Here is a 21389-nt window from a genome sequence, read left to right on the forward strand (position 1 = left end):
TGGAGGCCAAAATGGTATACAGTACTTAAGTGGAGAACTGGAATACACTCCAAAATAGATCGGTAGAAATTTGCTCAAGTCTTTGGTTACATATCAGATCTTCTCAAACTCCTAATGAAATAAAGCCGCTGTGTGCCTTCTTTGTGATTGTACAAGTCAGAAAGAGGAATGGGGACAGGTGTGGAAGGCATGGGAAAGGAATGGGCTGAGAGAACAGCAGAGAAGTGATATTTTTGTTAATGCATGAGTAGAAAGAAGAGAAAGAAGTCAGTGCCAAGAGTGAGAAGTTACACATGCTGAAGCAGTGTATCCCTTCAGCAAATTACACTCTAATCATTGTGGTATAAAATTCCATACCCTATTGAGAACATGTTCAGAATGTAACCATCCGTACCCTGGTGCCAACAAGAAGTTTAATATTAATGTTCAAGTCTAGAAGAATTTAAATTTGGCCAAATACATTGAGGATAATGGATATTTTTGCACATTTCAAGAAAATAAAACTCTCCTCAGTGTTTTCTCAGGCACTGCCTTGTCAATATAGAGTTCAAACTAGAGGTGAAAAATTATAACTGAATCAGCCTTCCGCCAAACATTATTAGTGTACCGTGTTTCAAAGTTTAACATGTTTGATTTGCTGGAAGACCATCATAGTTCCAGACCAGAAACTTAAAAAGGAATCTGCTAACAGCAGTACGCCGAGAGTAATTAGTAACAGGTGGCCAGGTTTCTGTCTGAAATGGAGTATTCATTCTTTCTTGGATTTTGCCCTTGTTTACACAGCTAGAAACTTACTGCATGGGCTTTGAAGCAATGGGATCCAGCACTTCTACAATCAGCCAAGCCTTACAGCCAAGTAAAATATGAAATCTGATATAGATAAAACATGCTTTCAAAATAAAGATATCATTATTTTTGGACTGTTGTCAGGTATGTTATTACCTGACATTTAGTTAAAACTGAGCAAAAGGAGCTAAACTAACCTTCATAAATCAAAGTGTTGGAAGCAGGAGGTGGGATGTTATGTTGAAGTTGTCCAAGACATTTGTGAGGCCTAATTTGGAGAATTGTGTGCAGTTCTGGTCATGTACTTACCAGAAAGATATCAATAAGGTTGAAAGAATGCAAAAAAAAATTTACAAGGATGTTCCCAGGACTAGATTTATAGGGAAAGGGTGAATAGGTTAGAGAAGATTTGATGAAGGTATGCAAAACCATGAGGGGCATAGGTAGGGTAAATGCAAGCAGGCTTTTTCCATTGAGGTTGGTTGAGGCTAGAACTAGAGGCCATGGTCATGAGTTAAGGGTGAAAGGTGAAATGTTTAAGAGGAACATCAGGGCAAACTTCTTCACTCGGAGCATGGTGAAAGTGTGGAATTACCTGCCTGTGGAAGTGGTGGATACATGCTTGATTTCAATAGTTAAGAGAAATTTGGATAGGTACATGGATGGGAGGGGTATGGTGGGCTAGGTCCAGGTACAGGTCAATGGGACTAGGCAAATTAATATTTCGGCACAGACTGGATGGGTCAAAAGGCCTGTTTCTGTGCTATGACTCTATAAATGTATATGATGCCACAAAAGAGCTTACTGTCATAGTTTCTTAAACAACAAAATTCACAACATACGATAGTAAATCTGATTCTTATTCTGATTTGGGCTGTGAAAGTTATCTTCCAAGCTTGGTGACTCCACTTGGACTGTAAAACCAAAACTGCAGAGCAGGATAACACGTTCAGTACCTCATACGTAGTTGACATAGATGGCTTGTAGGACACGTGATTGGCACGCCTTAGTTCTTTGATGGTTTCTGCAGGCATTGACTTGGAGAACCCAAGCCCACTCCACGTATTTGTTGGAGTCCGTACTTCAGTTACGACTGGCTTCTTCAGCATAGCTTCACAAAAACAGAATTTAAGGCAATGTCACCGAAAAGGAGATATTCCAGTTCACCTAAGGTCAGTTTTTTGGCAACCTAACATTGGCAATAAGTGTGCAATTCATCCATTTTGGGGGCCAAAGTTTCTCAGCACTTTTTTAACATCAAAATAAACCTTATTCATAATAAAAAATTACTTCCAAGGATAAACTGCACAATGCCTTCACATTCTTACATTCATGGTCAATGTGTTAGGTAGTGTTCTATTCTATTCCATTCTTTAAAACCAATGGGACAGTTGCCACCCACGTGGCCCCCTGGGGCAATAATCTACGACAATAATTGATGGCTTCATCACCCAACCTGGCTCCTCTTTGTCCAGTCCAGACCTACTTGTATACTATGAACCTTCTCCACTGAGCCCTTGCGGTGGCTGCACCAAGCTTCAGTGTGTCCCTCAGCACGCACTCCTGCACCTGGAACGTGTCAGTCAGCAAGCAGCATTCCTCTACGGACATGTTGGTGCGCTGGCAGACCACGTGGTGTCTTTCACCCAAGTTGATCATCCGCCAGCAGCACCTGACGTCCATCTCCATATGCACCCTTGGGAACAGAGAGTCGTGTCACGCAGCCGTTCAGGGTAAAAGCCCTTACATCTTTCTCCGCACGCTCTTTGTGAAACCCACAGTCTGCAAGTAGGTGAACAACCACCAGGTCATCCTGCCGGTGGTGCACGGTGGGTATGCAGGAAGGATCTGATTGGGAGGGGAGCTCTGGGTGCCTGTTGGTGAAGTCTGGCGATGAGGCATTCTGCCAGTGGGCTGGACAATCTGCTTAGGCAACCACCCAACTGTGTCCATCAAGCGCTTCTCTTGTAGTGTCTTCAGGATGCTCCTTGCCTGATGGAACTTGTGGTCCTGCACCACTTACCTAAAGAACTTCTCTCGTCACTAGCGTTTCAATTCAGGGTGGGTTATAAATATGGATCATACACAATTTTATTAAAATGACAAAGCTAATTATCTCTCAACAGCAAAGGAATTATATTCCTTTTTCCAGCTCATTTTAAAATTGAATTGTTCAAGAAGATTAAATAAAAATCAGCTTGTGACTGATTAACCAGATGCAGATGAAGGGATCATGTTATTGAGTTTGTTCATTTTGTTTGGTCTCCTCCACTTACGGGTGATGTCAATGTCCCAGGATTGTTTATACTGTCTGGGTGCTGGAAAATCTGCCCAATCTGCTGTTGGAACCCTCAACGGAGAATCAAGGAGCAGACTGATTTCATTTTATTCACTTTGCCCTTCAGCGGCATTCTTCTGTGAAGGGGACATGGAAGGAATACAAGTTGCATCTTTTAGATATTATTTATTTGGCTATCTTTCATTAAACAAGGGTTCTTAAGTGATATGTCTCTCAGTGACGTATACCACTAAAGGTTTTTATGCAAACACTCTGCAAGATCCACTATTTCCAATACACTTGGCATATGACCCACAAACTCAGGAATGTGTATGGGCATTTACTGTCAAACTCTTGGTCATTGTTACTAATCAGCATGAAAAGATGCAAATTAGAATTCGCTCCACACTAGTTGACAGAGAAATGAGAACTTTAAATATGCTGTTGCAACAGAACCTTTCGTAAAATAACAAAGACAATGCAGCATGAATGGTCATCGTATTCGAGGCAGGATCACAAGCCTTTGCAGAAGCCCGCAGCAACCCCTGGCAAGAGTTTGGAAGAGGAATCACTTTATTGAGCTGTTGACAAACAGCAAAATGTTAGAGGTTAGCGTCAGACCACATACCTTTGGTTGCCAACAACTTCTTCTGTTCATAGTCAAAGGCCTGAAAATGAAAAGAAGAAACAATGGCTTAACAGCATGCTGGAACGTTGCTACAACACAGCAATTTCTCTCGGGTGCTTGAATGGAGGAGGAATGGAGTCAAATCTAGACATGGCTACCAGCTTCCACAGCACTCTAGGAATGATGGGAACAGTATGTTAATGTAAAAGCTATTAAGAATAATATTTCAATTCTGGCTAGACAAAACTTTCCAGTAAACATCAATTCATTCAAAATAAGTTTAGAAATATACCAGACTGGGTTTATGATAAATCTGACAAGTTATAGGCAGCAGTGTGGCCATGTAGGTATTGGTGGGCATGCTTTGTTGGCACCAGAAGCCACTGAAGCAAAATGGTACATTTCACTGTATTTTTCAATGAACGTGTGACAAATGAACGTAATCTTTATCTAGTCAGCGTAGCTATTACATAGCTCCTGTTCTATGCTGATCTCTGGCACTGTCTGTAACGAGCTTGCACCTTCTTCCTATCACAATGTCTTCTCCCATGGGTGCTCCAGGTTCCCCTCCCCTCCCAAAGATGTGACGGTTGTGAGTTTAGTTCACTTAACTTACCCTTAACATAGGAAGCTGGTGGGAGAATCCATGGGGGAGTTAATGGGCATGTGTGAGAGAAAACATTATTGTAGGGGAACAGAATCGATGGAATTGATTTGAGCACTAGCAAAGACACAATGGACCAAATGCCTCCTTTGCATCGTAAGATATAATGAGAAAATTACACGTGAGTGATGTCACCCACACTACAGGATGGTAGGAGCAGATTTAGTAGGAAATGTCGAGCAAAATTTCTACATTTTGAAAGCCGCTTTAAAAAAGATACATGTATGATTGTGTGACAGTAAGTCCACAGACAACACAGCCTCCCAGAATTTTTCTGTCCTCTATCATGGAAGTGGTTGACAAAAGAGTCTGGACCTGCCACTGACCCTGGAGGAATTGACTGGCCTTATCCCTTCCCTTAGCACAAATAAAACCTCTAGCAGTGATGGTTTTACTGGCTGAGTTCTACTCAGCTCTGTGGGACTGGACAGGTCTGGATCTGAGTTGTAATTGGCTCTGTAGGACTGGACAGGTCTGGATCTGAGTTGTAATTGGCTCTGTGGGAATGGACAGGTCTGGATCTGAGTTGTAATTGGCTCTGTGGGAATGGACAGGTCTGGATCTGAGTTGTAATTGGCTCTGTGGGAATGGACAGGTCTGGATCTGAGTTGTAATTGGCTCTGTGGGACTGGACAGGTCTGGATCTGAGTTGTAATTGGCTCTGTGGGACTGGACAGGTCTGGATCTGAGTTGTAATTGGCTCTGTGGGAATGGACAGGTCTGGATCTGAGTTGTAATTGGCTCTGTGGGAATGGACAGGTCTGGATCTGAGTTGTAATTGTCTCTGTGGGACTGGACGGGTCTGGATCTGAGTTGTAATTGGCTCTGTGGGAATGGACAGGGCCAGATCGAGTTGTAATCGGCTGTGTGGGACTGGACAGGTCTGGATCTGAGTTGTAATTGGCTCTGTGGGACTGGACAGGTCTGGATCTGAGTTGTAATTGGCTCTGTGGGACTGGACAGGTCTGGATCTGAGTTGTAATTGGCTCTGTGGGACTGGACAGGTCTGGATCTGAGTTGTAATTGGCTCTGTGGGACTGGACAGGTCTGGATCTGAGTTGTAATCAGCTGTGTGGGACTGGACAGGCTGTGATCTGAGTTGTAATTGGCTCTGAGGGAAAGGACAGGGCCAGATCGAGTTGTAATCAGCTGTGTGGGAATGGACAGGCCCAGATTGAGTTGTAATCAGCTGTATGGGATTGGCTGGGTCTGGATCTGAGTTGTAATTGGCTCTGTGGGACTGGATAGGCTGTGATCTGAGTTGTAATTCGCTATGTGGGACTGGACGGGTCTGGATCTGTCCTGAGCCATTTCATCCATTCTAATCCAGGGTTTCAGTTGTTTTGCTGGATTCAGATTGAAAAGTAGCCTGTTGATGATGCTGGCAAGAGACAGGACCTGATGATCACCCACAGAGATGAGATTGCATAAGTCACGACACCAATCCAATGAAAAGTGCTGGCTAATTGTACTATTGTCTTTATCAATAAATAAATTGCTTGCTCAGGAGTGCAGCTTTGTGAAACTGAGTTAATGCCTCATGCCAGCTGTGTCATCGTACCTGGATATTTGCATAGGCTGACTGTGGAGCCAGTCGCATTCGCTCTGAGTTCTGCTGGGCAGCAGCCCGTTCTGCTGCCCGCTCACTGCCGGGGGCCCGTTTATCCGTAGTAGTGCCCTCGGTGCTACCGGAATCAGAATCGGAAAGCAGCCTGTCCGAGGTGCTGTAGGATAAAACCAACAGTCACGTTTGGTCAGTTGATTTTCTACCACTACCATCACCTCACCAGGACATACACTACACAGAAATAACCAGGAGTCTATAGTACAGAAATGGACCACTGGAGTATTAACAAGGAAAATTGGTTAGCCTATTATCAACTATTCATCAATTTCTCTAAACCACTCTCCTCTTATCCCCCCTCCTCGCTTTTGTTTCATCCATTCTGGTGGCCCTCTCACCCCTTATCTTCCCTTCCCATCTTCATGCACTACCCACCACCTCCGATTCCTCTCCTCCTTCCCTTTACTCCACTGTCCTTTCCTATCAGATTCCTTCTTTCTCAGCCCTTTGCCTCTTCCACCTATCGCCTCACATCATCATCCCCTTCCCCCACCCACCCACCTACCTTCCCCCTCACTCAGTATCACCTACTACCTGCTAGCCTGTCCTCTCCCGCACGTCAACAACTTATTCTGGCTTCTGCCCCCTTCCTTTCTAATCCTGTCAAAGGGTCTCGGCCCAAAATGTCAACTGTTCATTCCCCTCGATGGATGCCGACTGATTTGTTGTGTTCCTCCAGCATTTTGCATGTGTAACTGAAGATCTCCTCCTTTCCTTTTACCCAGATTCACTTTTCAGTATATCCATCTTATTGCTTCAACTACTCACTGTGGTAGCAAGTCCCATCTTCTAACCATTCTGTGTGAAAAAGACCCGTCTGAGTTCTTTATTGATTTTATTAGATACGAGGGTTCGTTCCCCTCAGGAAGGAATTAACATTCCAGCAAAAAAAAAGCACTAGTATAGATTTCTCTTTCACAGATCATTCACCCTTCAAGTAAATATGCTAGGAATTACAGGTTGTGCCTCGTCCTTGTCCAGCAGTTATGAGGGGATTGCCCTCCCGAGACAAGACTCACAGTCTTACTTCTCAGGAGAATCCCAGTGCCATTTAATGTCTAACTAGCTTTAGCGGGAGGGCTGAGTTATCAATGGTTTGCACGCAAGCTCTCAGGTAGATGAGGTCAATTGTAAATCATTTCTTCACTTTACTTCAGATCCCATTATTAAATATTATAGATTTTAAATAATATCGCCATCTGATGTTCTGTTTTGAAAGTACAAATTCAAACCCTTGTACCATTTCTAAAAACTGATGATTATTTTGCCCTTTAGATTTCAGTGGAAGTAAGCACAATTAAACCCCAATTTAGCCCAGTGTGTTCGACTGGAGGGGAACAACTGACTGGGAATACCTTTCCAAAAGCATGCTGCAATGTGGTATAGCAAATCTCCCCTAATGAACACTTTATATTTTTCGGGGTGGCACAGCAGCATAGTGGTGAGCGTAACACTGTTACAGTGCCGGCAACCCAGGTTCGATTCCTGCTGCTGCCTGTAAGGAGTTTATACTTTCTCCCTGTGACAACATGGGTTTCCTCCGGGTGCTCTGGTTTCCTCCCACAGTCCAAAGACGTATGGGTTACTAGGTTAATTGCTCATACGTGTGCATTAGGGCGGCACAGGCTTACTGAGCTGGAACAATCCGTCACTGCTGTATTAAAAATAAAACAATATACCATAAACATGATTAATGACTGGATGCCTCCATTACAACTCTCCTTCACCCTACATCAATTGACAGCCCTGTAAGAATTGTGGTGAATCTGCCCTGCAATGCTACCAAAGGTTTTTGTTTGCAAATAATCTATTGTAAGTAATCTGTTTATGTAGATCCCCTGCTGTGGCGGCCACAGCGCTGATCTGAGAACCATTTGAGTCACTCACTGTCGATGGCCGTTCTTGGTGCCCTGCAGCAGCTCCAGAGCCTGTCGTTTTGCCACAGATGTGGAGGAACTGTTGAGCATCTGCTTCAGTTCATTGCTGTTGGCAGAGTGCGAGGGGCTTCTGGGCATGCCCACTTCCACAAAGGCATCATTGGAACCTGTCAAAGCAGAGTTAAACACCAGGGCTCAAAGTGGCAGGTAAGATAACACGGAGTAGGCCCCGTGAAACTGCTCCTCCCTCACTGAGATCACGACTGGTTTGATCTTGACCTGAAGTTCAACTCTCTTGTGACCATAGGCTTTGTCTCCCTAACAGGCTGAGGTTCACTGGAAAGGATCATTTATGGCTAACACCGGCGGTGAATGAATTTCAAGGTGATTGAACGGAAGTATAGGGACGATGTCAGAGGTAAGTTCTTTACACAGAGAGTGGTTGGTGTGTAGAACACCCTGTCAGGGGTGGCGGTGGAGGCAGATACATTAGGGGAATTTAAGAAACTCTTAGACAGGCACATAGACAATAGGAAAATGGAAGGCTACATAGAAGGGAAGGGTTAAATTGATTTTAGAGTAGATTAAAAGGTCAGCACAACATTTTGTGGGCTAAAGGCGCTGGACTACAGTGTAGTGTTCTATCATCTATGAAAGCCAAACCAATAATGAGCCATGCTTCAGAACTCACAAACACGTGTAGTGACAATTTCAGAACTAAAGATGTTGAGGGGAACTGTGCACAACATCAGCAGGCGCTTCCTTTGAAAGTGCTTTTATTAACGTTTGTGATTGTCTGAATATATTTCAACTGCCTTGAAATATCACTGATCAGCAGAAGGCAGTCAGAGTGCCCACTGGCTGGGCGCAGTGCCCAGCCCCCTTTTACTACAAGAATGGTTGCAGCGATAACGCTGGGGGCTGTCAAGTGGCGGGAGAGCAGTAACAGCAGCCATCCTGCAAGAAGCAAGTGAGAGGCCTAGGCTGAGACCAGAACCATCCCACCCATCATTCTGCATATTAAGTTTTTTCAACAGAGTCTAGTAATGGCTATTGTTACGGGTTATCAATTACTCACACAAGCAGGAATGGGACTGCTGTCAAAGGGTTTGGAGGGGAGCTTTAAAGTCTAGACTTGGCACAGTAAAGCTGACAATCCATCCTCCACTGATCAGAGCCAAAACAACACAAGTGCAGTTGGGAATTAAGGCCATTAGTTAATAGTTTGTCGCTGGTTTTGGCAGAGTGCTGAAAGAAAGAACTGGTGCCTCAGAAATGTTCGTTCCCCCACCACTGCTCCCACCCCGACTCCCCAAGCCTGCTCACATCCTGGTTTACAGTTTTCTCTGCACAGCTGGATCTACTCTGTCCAAAACCTGCTATTAGCATGCGAAAACAGCTTGTATCTGGTTGGGTCTATTGATGTTCCTGAAGGAGCCTCTCTTAAATTCTCCTCTGGGTTGTTCTTGTTCCTGTCCGTACCCTGTGGGGCACTGGTAAGCAACCTTGCCGTTTCTTTAGCATTTATCTATTTTTTAGCTCGACACTCAACTCAGCACAGATGGAAACAAGGAGCTGGCCAGATTCAAACCCAGGACCACTTGCCTCGTGGTCTGGTGCAGATACCACTACATCCCGGCTCTCCTCTAGGTTAGTCAGATCTTAATATCTTCTTCACACACTGTTTGTCAGCAGCAAGCCAAAAATTCTTCATAGCAATTCATAATTTACAGCAATAACTGCACATAGCTTTGCCATCAAGCATTACAGAATATGCCAAGATGAGTGAACCTTGGTAAATAAGTAAAACACTAAACTCTTCTCGGGCTTCCAGCCGGGTACAGGTATCAATTATAACCAACGCTTTGATGACAAACTGCCATCTTCTTCGGGAGTGATGCCTGGGCAAGTCTGCAGGCTTCAGCTGGTCCCCTTTAACACCAAAGCTCACTCTCATTTCACCCAAGCCAGCGCCACGCTCTCCTTCTCTCTCAAGCCAGTCCATGCGACAGACTACAAACTTAACCCCAGCAAATGTCAAACTCTGTACACTGCCTACAAAGAGTAAATGGAAACTGCACAACGTTTCACTAATCAAGATGGCGCCAAGCTATGATTCCCGTCAAGCTCGGTGCCTCAGAATCAACTGTTTCTTTAAACTGTTGCTTGTTTTCTTCTGTCTTGTTCTGCCAGATGTAACACCCTGTGAAAGGTTTCATTGCTAATATAATGGTCCTTCTGTAGAAGCAGTGTTTGGGTGACGTTGAGAGATAATGGGTGATTTGGAATGTGAGCCATCCAATCCGGGGAGCGGGTTTGTTTCTCATGTGTGTGCCTGACATCGGTGTGAACTGGGGTCGTTGCATGGCAGGAGATGAAGAGAGAAGACGCTGGAGAGAAACAGTCATAGGATTCGACCCGGTGGGGGACCGTGGTTCGATGGAGCAAGGTGCCAAGATGGACTGAGGATCGATGAATGTGAACTTTGGGAAGAGTTGAGCTCCAGCTTGAGCACATTGGATTGTTTAATTATAATGGGACCTTTTTGGGTTTTTTTCTTTCTTTTCTTTACTAACCCTGTAGTTAAGATTTGCAAATATAACTCCTTTAATTGTATGCAGTGTGCTGCCTGTTACTCTTGGCACCGAGTTGTAACAGGTCAACAAATTACGCAGCATCCACACAAACTGGAATTTGGGGTGGGAGAGCCACTTCAATTTCACGGGTTTGGCAGGACTGGTGTGTGTACTCCCTAGACTTACGCAGCCAAGGAAACCAGGGAGGTTTTAGAAGCATTGTGGGCATGCTATTTTGGCGCCATTATATGCGCTGACGCTTCTGGCTGCCCACAGCACATTAGTGGGTGTGCTGGTTGTTAATGTAAACGATGCATTTCACTGTATGTACAAGATAAATAAATCTGAATCTGGATGCATGTCAGTTTCAGTGGACTCACTCTCTCTACTAACAGCTTACCTTCTGCCGGAGTGGACTTGCTGGACAGCTGCTCTTGGGCATTAATCGAACTCTCCCGAGGAACTTCAGGGTGGTTATTACTCAAAACTTTGTCAGCGAGACAAGGAGTTGAAATTCTAGTGTAAATAGCACTAGATGTCTGTGAAAACAAAATGTGTAAGATCCTTAACCAATTATACAGGTGGCAAAATACTGATGAGCATTGTGGGTGTGGCTCAATCTGGTGCGTGGCTAATTCAGTACAGACAAACAGTAATGTTCCAGAATTGCAAGTGTCTAAGCAGTAAGCATATTTTGCTTGAGGTCGCTTCTGAACAAAGCTGTTCTCGTGGAAGGCAACAATGTGATGCACCTGGTAGAGCTGAAGCAACACTCCTCTGGCAATTTGGGATCAAAATCAACCTGTGGAGCTATATGTGAACTCTGTGGGTTCTGCTTTCCCTGTGTCCCGAAGGTTGGGATGTAACGGGTGACAACAAAGTGATCCCGGTGCTTCGGTGAGTGGTAGAATCTGGAAGGAGTTGATGGGAGAGTGGGTGAATAAAATGGATTAGTGTGCTTTTTCTGTGATGGCTAACAGGGACTTGGTGGGCAGAAGGGTCTGTCACTGCGCTCTCTGACTCTCTACAGGGCCTAGAACCTAGAGATTCTTCAGCTTCCACTCTGCACCAATGCTTCTCCCTCATTCTGCCAAGGGCCATACAGTCACAGAGCACTACAGCACAGAAAGGGGCCGTTGGGACCATCTAGTCCATGCCAAACTGTTATTCTGCCTAGTCCCATTGATCCCTACCTGAGCCATGACCCTCTATACCTCTCTCATCCATGTACTTGTCCAAGTTTCTCCTAAATATTTAAATCAAACCTATATCCATCACTTCCACTGGCAACTCGTTCTCTTATCACCCTCTGAGTGAAGTCATCCCCTGCTAAATTTCCCTTTAAATATTTCACCTTTCACCCTTCATCTATGACCTCTAGTTCTTGTTTCACCCAACCTCAGTGGAATAAGCCTACTTGCTGTACCCTTTACAATTCTGTATACTTCCATCAAATCTCCCCCTGTTCTCGTCTTAATTCTACCCCAAAATAAATAACTGAAAGGCTTGGGTTTTGTTAAAAAAAAAGGAACATTTTTTCTTTTCCTGTCATGTGACTCTATGCTGCTCAATGTGTGGATTTAGTACAGGATTAGCTGTTAAAATATATCCCACCCACTTCTTCTATATCACTCTGTGGCAAACTGAGAATAGGGCCTAGCCTGGCAGTGGTGTTTCCCCCACAAGACCGAATGGTTTAATCATCTGATGAAGAATAATTTGCTGATCAATTCTACCCACTGAAACTGGGCCCAGTGCAACTTACACCTTCAAAAAGACAGCAGACAATATGCAGGATTTGCAAATATTTGATATCTGAGAAGTTAATTCCGTGTCCAAGATTTAAGACAAAGGTAAAGTGACTCCCTTGCCCTTCAAGAGAGCAACTAGCAATTGAGCTGAGCGAAGTTGCAATTATTTACTGCAGAGTGCAGGCTGCCAGCCCTCCAGCCACACTCTGAGAGTCTCCAGAGATTAAGGATTAATCTACGACACACTCGAGCTGTGTCAGGAACTTCAGGGCTGAGCTGCAATCACAGCAAACAAAATTGCGCATAAATATAATTGGAGTGATCTGCAAATGTCTTCTGTGGGTTTGTTACAGCAGGAGAACATAGAAACTTTTTAAACCCTTTTTTTAAAAAATGTTATAGTGCTGTATATTCATTTTCTATCTCTATACAGGTTTCAGCAGGTGCTTTTAATGTCAATGTATTCAATATACATCCCGAAATTTTTTTTCTTCACAGTCATCCGTGAAAACAGAGGCGTGCCCCAAAGAATGAGTGACAGTTAAAACGTTAGAATCTCAGAGACCCCCCCCCCCCCACAGTACAGTCCTTACTAATTTGCATATCATTGCTCCAGTCCAGTCTTGGTTTTGTAGGGTCTGCTGCAGAAATAGGTCAGCCTAGTATCTGGGTACAGATGGACAGACACCGAGTCTATGCAGTGTCATGGAACCACAATCACACAATATATGAACAGGTTGTTCAACATACTGAGTTCATGTCTGCTAGCAAACACCCATGATGCTAACCCTACACTACAGCCCTATTTTCCTTTCTGTAAAACTCTCAATTGTCCTGCTCACCTAGTTTTATTACTCAGCAACAGTCCAGGGGCAAATTACAGAGGCCACTTATTGGGATGTGAGAGGGAACTGGAGAAACCCACACAATCACAAGGTGAACGTGCAAATTCCACACGGACAGCATCGGATCACTGGAGGTGGCAGCTCAACCAACTGAACCGGTGAATTTCTTCTCTACGGGTGAGAGGGAGGCGCAGTACCCAAACAGCCCCCACTTCTTATTCTTGCTTCTTCCCCCCTCCTTCCCAGTCCTGATGAAGGGTCTCGGCTCGAAACATCGACTGTCTGTTCCTCACCATAGACCAGGCATGGGCAAACTGCTTTTTAATCCGGCCCGCAGAACTTGATGAAATTATATTAATAAACCTTGTTAACGTTTCTTCCACGCAATTCTGGCGTTTTCCCAATAGATGACGCACTCTATATACATTTGTGGCGACCCATTTCCTGGCACATCCGAACCGGCTCACAATTAGCCAGCGTTCCGGCTAAGGGAGATAGCCTGCGGGGATTTGCGAGCACAGAGCTTTGGAGCCTCTGCGCAGGGGGACAGGTTGAGGGAGGCTTAAAAGTGAGGCTGGGGATTTCAAATAAAGTTTTTTTCTTCGACTGCAGTTACCGACTCCGTGTCGTAATTTTAGCGCTGCATGTAGCACACCGCTACACATTGACCTTTGTTGAGGTGCAGCGTATTACTCCACATTTGCGCTTTACTCTTTGTTTGGCTCGACCTATTTGTGTGAACAGGCATTCAGCGTCAAGAACATCAACAAAGCCAGCCACAGATCCAAGTTAACTGACCAACACCTCAGATCCATCCTGAGAATCGCCACAACAAAACTAAATCCAGACTTTGATGTGCTGGCTAAAAAGGGAGACCAACAACACTGTTCCCACTGAAATTAAAAATAAGTTTCTTCGTTGTGTTATGTAAAAAATGCATTTGAAAATATTTTTTTCAATAAGCCTTACATGTTACATGTCATTTCTGTTAAGTGATGGACATGAGTAGTGCGCAGGTGCACGTACGTTCTCAAAATAAAAAATGCGCTCCAGATCAAATAACGCGCTCCGCATACTGGCGCGCTCTCACTGTTCTGTCATTGTGCGGGTCGTTGTTGAGTTTTGGCACAGGGGACAATTGAATAAGAAGGAGCAGGACAAGTAGACCTGCATCTCCTACCGTTTTTGAAATCAAGACAGTCAGGAGGAGAGTGATGATGATAATATCTTGAAGGATAACAGAATTTTCAGTGCTTTAAAATAATAACTGTTACTATTAAAAAAGCTGGATTTTATTCATTTAATTTTCAGTGTTTTAAAAGTCATTTCAATAAATAGCTAAATACCATGGGACTTCAAAGACAGATATTTTGTTGTAATGCATTTGTTCATTTTCAATTGAAATTAAAGCACATGTTTTCTACATATCCCATGATATTTTATTTTCTCTTATGAGGTGTATTACCAAAACACTCCGTCCATCTGCTCCTGGTCCGGCCCCCCTGTCAAATTTAGAACCCTTTGTGGCCCTCAAGTCAAGAAGTTTGCCCACCCCTGCCATAGACGCTGACTGGCCTGCTGAGCTCCTCCGGCATTTTGTGTGTTGCAAATATTGTTAGAAACAGTCAGCAGGTCAGGCAGTGTCCGTGGAAAGAAAAGCAAAGATCATCCTTCTGATCAATCTGAAACATTTACTCATTACTGAATCAACATTTCTTTAAATAAACTGCTTATCGAGACATTATTTTATTGAGGTTTACAGGAAATTGCTATACCCCAATGCAAACTATTTCCTACTCTGATAGCATATGCACAACGAGAAACTTCACTGGGATTTTCCAAAAGGGAGGAAATACGTCAGTCTTTTCTTTCGTACTTCTGAGTTAGGATGGTTAAAATGTAAACTTATTAGACTTAATGGTGAAAGAAAAACAGGTATTTCTTGTAAGCCTTCTGTGTGATCGGTGAAGAATGTACTGTGTTATATATTTGCCTGAATATATGAATAGAGCTGCGAGATAATGTTACAGTTCTATAAAACGCTGGTTAAACTACACTTGGAGTATTGTACTCTGTTCTGGTCGCCTCATTTTTGGAAGGATGTGGAACCTTTAGCGTGCGTTTTACCAGAATGATCCCTAGGTTATACAACATGTCTTATGAGGACAGGTAGAGCGAAAAGCTGCTTTTCTCTCTGGAGCAAAGGGGGATGAGAGGTGACTCGACAAAGGTGTACAAAATGATAAGAGGCGTATATCGAGTGGACCTGTCGAGGCTTACAGGGCAGAAATGGCTGATGCAGGGGTTAGAATTTTAAGGTGATTAGAGGCATATATAGGGGTGATTTCAGAGGTAAGTTCTATACACTGAGTGGTAGGTTTGTGGAATGCCCTGTTAGGGGTGGTGGTGGAGGTAGATATCTGAGGGGCATTTAAGGGACACTTAAGATAGGCACACAGATGATAGAAAAATAGAAGGCTATGTAGATGAGAAAGATTACATTGATCTTGAAGTAAGTTAAAAGGTCAACGCAACATCGTGAGCTGAAGGGCCTACACTGTGCTATAATATTTTGTTTTCTTTGTTCTAAAGTATATTTTTGTGGAAAATGTTTATTTATTATTTCTAAGAAGCCACATGTTCACAAGATGCATGTTCATTAACCCTCCAAACCACAGAGCAAATCAAAGCATCAGTCCTTACTTTTACCTTGACGTGGCCATTGACACAGGACGTTGCTGTCTTATCGCTCTCTGGAGACAAGGTGCTGATCTGAATGTCCATGGGTGCTAGACCAGGGGGAGGTGATGGCGTGGTCTGACCGTACCCATGCAGGCCGGATAGCAAGATACTGGTCAAGGTTGCCTGCGTTGTTGGTGGGATCATGAGTGGGGAAACTGCAGAGAAACCTGTGGAGCAACAACAAAAAAAATCTAAACTCATGAAAAAGCCAAATAATCCCCTTTTCCTGTTAAAGATGGCACTTAAGCATAGTGACATCTTGCTGGCAGCAAACACAACTACTGTATTCGTCACACTCTTTCTCGAAAACCATCACTGTAATCGATGGACAAGAAAATCTACAAATGCTGCAAATCCAAGCAACACACACACACACACACACAATGCTGGAGGAACTCAGCAGATCAGGCTGCATCTATCGAAGAGTACAGTTGACGTTTCGGGCAGAGACCCTTCAACAGGATTGGCAAAATAGATGAGAAATTAGAGCAAGAAGGTGGGGGGGATGGGAAGAAGTAGTACAAGGTGGTAGGTGAGGGGTGGAACTGAGAGAGGGGGAGGGGTGAAGTAAAGAATTGGGAAGTTGATAGGTAAAAGAGATAAAGGACTGGAGAAAGGGGAATCTGATAGGAGAAGGCAGAAGAGCATGGAAGAAAGGGAAAGGGAAGGGTAAGGAGAAACAGAAGGAGGTGATAGGCAGGTAAGGAGACAAGGTGAGAGAGGGAATTGGGAATGAGAATTGTGAAGGAGAGGGGAAGGTGGGCATTGACCAGAAGTTCGAGAAATCATGCTGTCAGGTTGGAGGCTACTCAGATGAAATATAAGGTACTGCTCCTCCAACCTGAGTATAGCTTCATTATGGCAGTAGAGTAGGCCAGGGACTGACATGTTGGAATGGGAATGGGATGTAGAATTGAAGTGGGTGGGCACTGGGAGATCCTGCTTTTTCTGGCAGACAGTGCGCAGATACTCAGCGAAATCATCAATCAATAGTCTACAACTTCCCTTCTGGAGCTGAAATTTTCAACCGATTGCATAACCAGGCATTTTAGCAGTGTGAATTGAAAACTCAAAGGCTCAAGACGGTTGTGGCCTGGTGTGCATGGGCCGAATCGAGAGTGAGATATGACCTGCCGTTTAGGCGATCTAAGCGCCAGGCCATATTGAAAATGTCAGGGTGTCGGGGCAGGAGGTGAACGACTGGCAGGTGTTCGGCTCACTGCTCTGAAGTGAATTGAGGCAAACAGAAGTTCAAAATTCAAAGTACATTTATTATCAAAGTATGCATACTATATACAACCTTGAAATTTGACTCCTTACAGGCAGCCACAAAGCAAAGAAACCTATTGACAGGTGCTTCACAGGAGACTGGTGCATAAATTAAAAACCCATGGTATCAAACTGTGTTAGAATGGATTGAAAACTGGCTGTCTCGTGAAAAACAGGGTGTTGGAATAAACAGGCCCTTTTCAGACTGGAAGGAAAATATTACAGTGATCAGTCCTTGGCCCACAATCGTTTACTATTTAAGGTAAGACCTGGAACAAGGAATAGTATGCAAGGTTTCGAAATTTGCTGACAGGTGGAAGTGCATATTGTGATAGGATGATATGTAAGGAATACAGGCAAGTTCAAGTTCAATTGTCATTCAACCATACACATGAATACAGCGTTCTTCCGGGGCAAAGATGCAAAACGCATTACTGTCAGTCACACACAGCACATTACACATATAGAGTTACGATTGCAGAAAAACATAGAGTCGCACAAAAATATAATATCGTCCCTGAGTGAGTGAGTGAATGGACAAAGGACTAACAAAGCAAGTTTAATATGGGGAAGTGTGAGGTTATGCATTTAAGTAAAGAGAAACCAAGAGGCAGATTATTATTTAAACAGAGTGAAACTGCAAGTGAATGGCATTTTGACCTTCATTTCAACCCCTAGGCATTCTAAAGCTTGAGTCACAAAAGGTTAACAGGGAAGTCCAATGAATAGATATTGTATTTTGACCTTCATTGCAAAGGGGTTGCATTAGAGGGCACAAGGAGAGGTCGGACAAAGTAGGTTTGACCTCTGGAGTGGCAGAGGTTGAGAAAAGACCTGATGAAAGTTTTAAAATTCTGAGAGGCGTGTGTAGAGCGGAAAGTTGGCATCTTTAACTCAAGGTTGAAATGTCTGGTACTAGAGAACATGCACTTAAGGTAAGAGGAGGTAAGTTCAAAGGGAATGTGTGGGCAAGATTTTCCACACACAGAAAGTGATGGGTGGCTGAAATGCCCTATCATGGGTGGTAGTGGAGGCAGATATGACAGAGGGTTTTAAGATAGGCAAATTAATATGCAGAGAATGGAAGGATACGGACCATGTGCAGGCAGAGGAAATTAGATGACATTACCTTAAGAGCCTGCTCCTGTGTTGTACTGTTCTACATTCTAAGCAGTATTGATTGACAAGGTAGATATTGGGACATTTTCACTAGTGCAGGAGTCGTTAATAAGGAGACATAGCGACAAGATAAGGGGGTAGTCACTTCAAGTTGACCTCTCACAGAATCTCTGGAATTCTCTGCCATGGGCAGTGGTGGACACTGGTTCGTCACAAGTATTTAAAATGTTGTGGCACGGAGAAATGGCACAGAAGAGGGGCTGCGGCCAGCCTGAAGATATTGAATTGTGGGATAGCTGGTTGGGCATGATGGGTGCCACAGTAGTGTAGCGGTTAGGAAGACACTATTTCAGACTGGGGCATCGGAGTTCGGAGTTCGATTCCAGCGTCCTCTATAAGGAATTTGTATTTCCTCTCTGTAAAATGTGGGTTTTCCCCTGGTGATCTCGTTTCCACCCACAGTCCAAAGACATACTGGTTAATAGTTTAATTGGGCATTGTAAATTGTCCTGTGATTAGGCTGGGGTTAAATAGGTGGGCTGCTGGGCAGTGTGGCTTGTTGTGCAGAAGGGACTGTTCCACGCTGTACTCTAAATATATAAACAAATAATGAATTACTACTGCTCCTATCGTCTTGTGTTCTTCTGTCCTCATTTTAGAGGTTGGAAGGTTCTATGCCAAGTAGAGAAGAATTCTGAGAGGCCTGGCTGTGGCCTTCTGTCAGAGAACTCAGCGCCTGCCAAACTGGACAACTGGGCAATTAAGATTAAACAAATCTACATTTAGACTCCTACATTTTTGGATGACTTACAACCACACAGATCTGCTGCCTTATGCCTTTATGACACAGCCTACGTTTGAGGGTTAAATTCTGGGCACTCTCTTCTGCAGCCATATGTGCATATTTAAGCTTTTATTACCACAGCCTTCACTGTGAAATGGTCATCCTTTTGACACCTGAGAGAAATGGATGGGTACAGCTCAGCAAGTGGAAATGGAACAGTCATTCAATCTTCATATTTAATTTTCCAGAAATCCCACTGTACGATTGTTGAACTTGCACCTCAATCACGGTAGCAGCTTTTGGCAGCGGTTACTTTTCCCTTCTGCTGTTTCAGAAACCAGCAATGGATCAGCGCTTCAGAACTGGAGTAACTGAAGCTCCTTCCCAAAATTTCCTGGAATTATGGAAACTGAATCTGTCTATGCTTCCTGCCACCTCAGGAAAGCAGCCAACAGAGTCAAAGTCTAGAGTCCCAACCTAGTTATTTGCTCTTCTCCTCCTTCCACTGGACAGAAGACATGAAGGGTCGAGAGCAAGTACCACCAGCTTCAAGGACAACTTCTATTCCATTGTTATTAGACCCTTGAACGGATCTCTTGTATGACAAAGAACTCTTGATCTCTCCACCTACCCTGCCATGCTCCTTCATCACTTTGTTGTCTACCTGGAAGCAGTCACGGCATGCCATTCCTGAGCAATTGTACAGTGTGCAGACATTTATATAATTGGACGGGAATAAAGGTGATGCACCATCAATAACTCTAGGAGACTGGAAGTGAACGATAGGCTTTTATTAACAGCAAAAAGGGAACACGACATCTCGAAGACTGAGGGAGGAGCAATGCCCCAATCGCCTTTATACAGGGGTCTGTGGGAGGAGCCACAGGAGCAGTCAGCAGAGGGGCATGTTCACACAGGTATACACAGTTTACCACAAAAGGCTGACGAGCAAAGTGAATTAAATAGAGCTGTAATTATGGAAGAAAATGAAGAGACAAGGATGAGGATTGCAAAGAGGATGAACTAGTACACAGACAGTGATAGACTAGAAGGGGTAAGAGAGCACACAGGATGAGGGGCAGACAAAGACTGAGAGGACGGGAAGAAGGGAGAGAGGGGGCAAGTGAGCTCATTTCTCTCTCGCTCTCTCGGTAAAGAGGGACAAGTTCCATACATACCCGACAATTTTACCCTTCAGGAACTTGCTTCTTTGCTGAAGCCAACATTCCCGATTTTCCTAGAGTTGTTACTGGATCCGCTGGATGTTTCAGTTGGAGATTTTGCAGTTACAGTATTAATGGGACTAACAACATAATGGTGCTTCAGATTTGGTTATGTCATCATTTTTGGTTTTGGTTTCTCTAACTGCATTCCATCGTCAGGGTCAATAGCCTGGAAATGAGTTGCCTTTTCCCCTTTATTCTATTTATCATGCTTACATTTAAAAAAATAATGGTAACAGGTCACTGATGGTCTGTATTGATCAAGTTGTAAGTGATCAACAAGCTTACTGTGCTGTGAAATCGCAAGAAATCCAAATTGTACTTCATTCTAACAGCATTTTCAGACAAATTTTAACAATGGATATACACAGAACTTATCTGATCAGGTTTTATAAGGAAATGGACCATATTCTACCTTAGTTACTTATTATGACACAAGCCAACTCCCAACAGAACGTGCACATCAGTTCTGTTCCCCCTTGTAGTTTTTGCAATCCTGAGAACTGTTCTCTCTCAGCTTGGGGTGGCAACAGCTCTGTCCGTGACCATAAGAATCTGCAGAGTTGTGGACGTATCACTGAAACCAGCCTCCACTCCATGGGCTCTGCCTATACTTCTCACTCTCAGTCAGCACAATCAAAGACCCAACACACACTGGACATTCTCCCTTTTTCAGCTGAGCAGAAGATACAAAAGCCTGAAAGGGCCTACCACCAGGCTCAAGGACAAGCTTTGACCCTGCTGTTACAAGACTTTTCAATGATTTCCTAGATCAATGAGATGGAGTCCTGATCTCGCAATCGATCTCTTTATGATCCTGCACCTTATTCTTTACCTAAACTGCATTTTCTCTGTAACTGTTACACTTTATTCAGCATTCTGTTATTGTTTTACCTTGTTCAACCTCAATGCACTGCGTAATAATTTCATCTGTAAGAACAGTACACAAGTCAAGAGTTTCATTGTATTTTGGTACAAATATTACACGCTTATACTACTGCTTGTTTTATTATAATAATGTCCATAACATTATACTGTCTCACATAAACATGTGCCTCACAATTTATATCAACCTATCAATCTTCAGTCCATGCTACTCAGGGGCTTGTGTTAATATTATTTTGTGACTGGATATGCTGGACCATAACTATATACGCTGTGTGTGGCTATCTGTATTGTGTTTTGTACCTTGGCCCCAGAGGAAAGATATTTCAATTAGCTGT

The 21389-nt window shown here is 43.7% G+C and overlaps 1 protein-coding gene across 2 annotated transcripts in view; it reads right to left on the bottom strand.

The window, feature by feature from the left end:
• Positions 1-21389, bottom strand: part of LOC132379484 (protein bicaudal C homolog 1-like) — a 341806-nt gene that overhangs the window by 26589 nt on the left and 293828 nt on the right. The window contains exons 11-16 of one of the 2 annotated variants that reach the window (XM_059947423.1): positions 15733-15938; positions 10834-10972; positions 7868-8024; positions 5918-6080; positions 3693-3732; positions 1743-1897 (exon numbers count right to left, since the gene is read on the bottom strand). In XM_059947423.1, the coding sequence (XP_059803406.1) occupies positions 1743-1897; positions 3693-3732; positions 5918-6080; positions 7868-8024; positions 10834-10972; positions 15733-15938 (860 nt within the window). The remainder of the gene's footprint in view (positions 1-1742; positions 1898-3692; positions 3733-5917; positions 6081-7867; positions 8025-10833; positions 10973-15732; positions 15939-21389) is intronic. The other variant, XM_059947424.1, reaches the window with a different exon arrangement.

This window comes from Hypanus sabinus, chromosome 22 (genome assembly GCF_030144855.1).
Source record: "Hypanus sabinus isolate sHypSab1 chromosome 22, sHypSab1.hap1, whole genome shotgun sequence".
Taxonomy (NCBI): domain Eukaryota; kingdom Metazoa; phylum Chordata; class Chondrichthyes; order Myliobatiformes; family Dasyatidae; genus Hypanus; species Hypanus sabinus.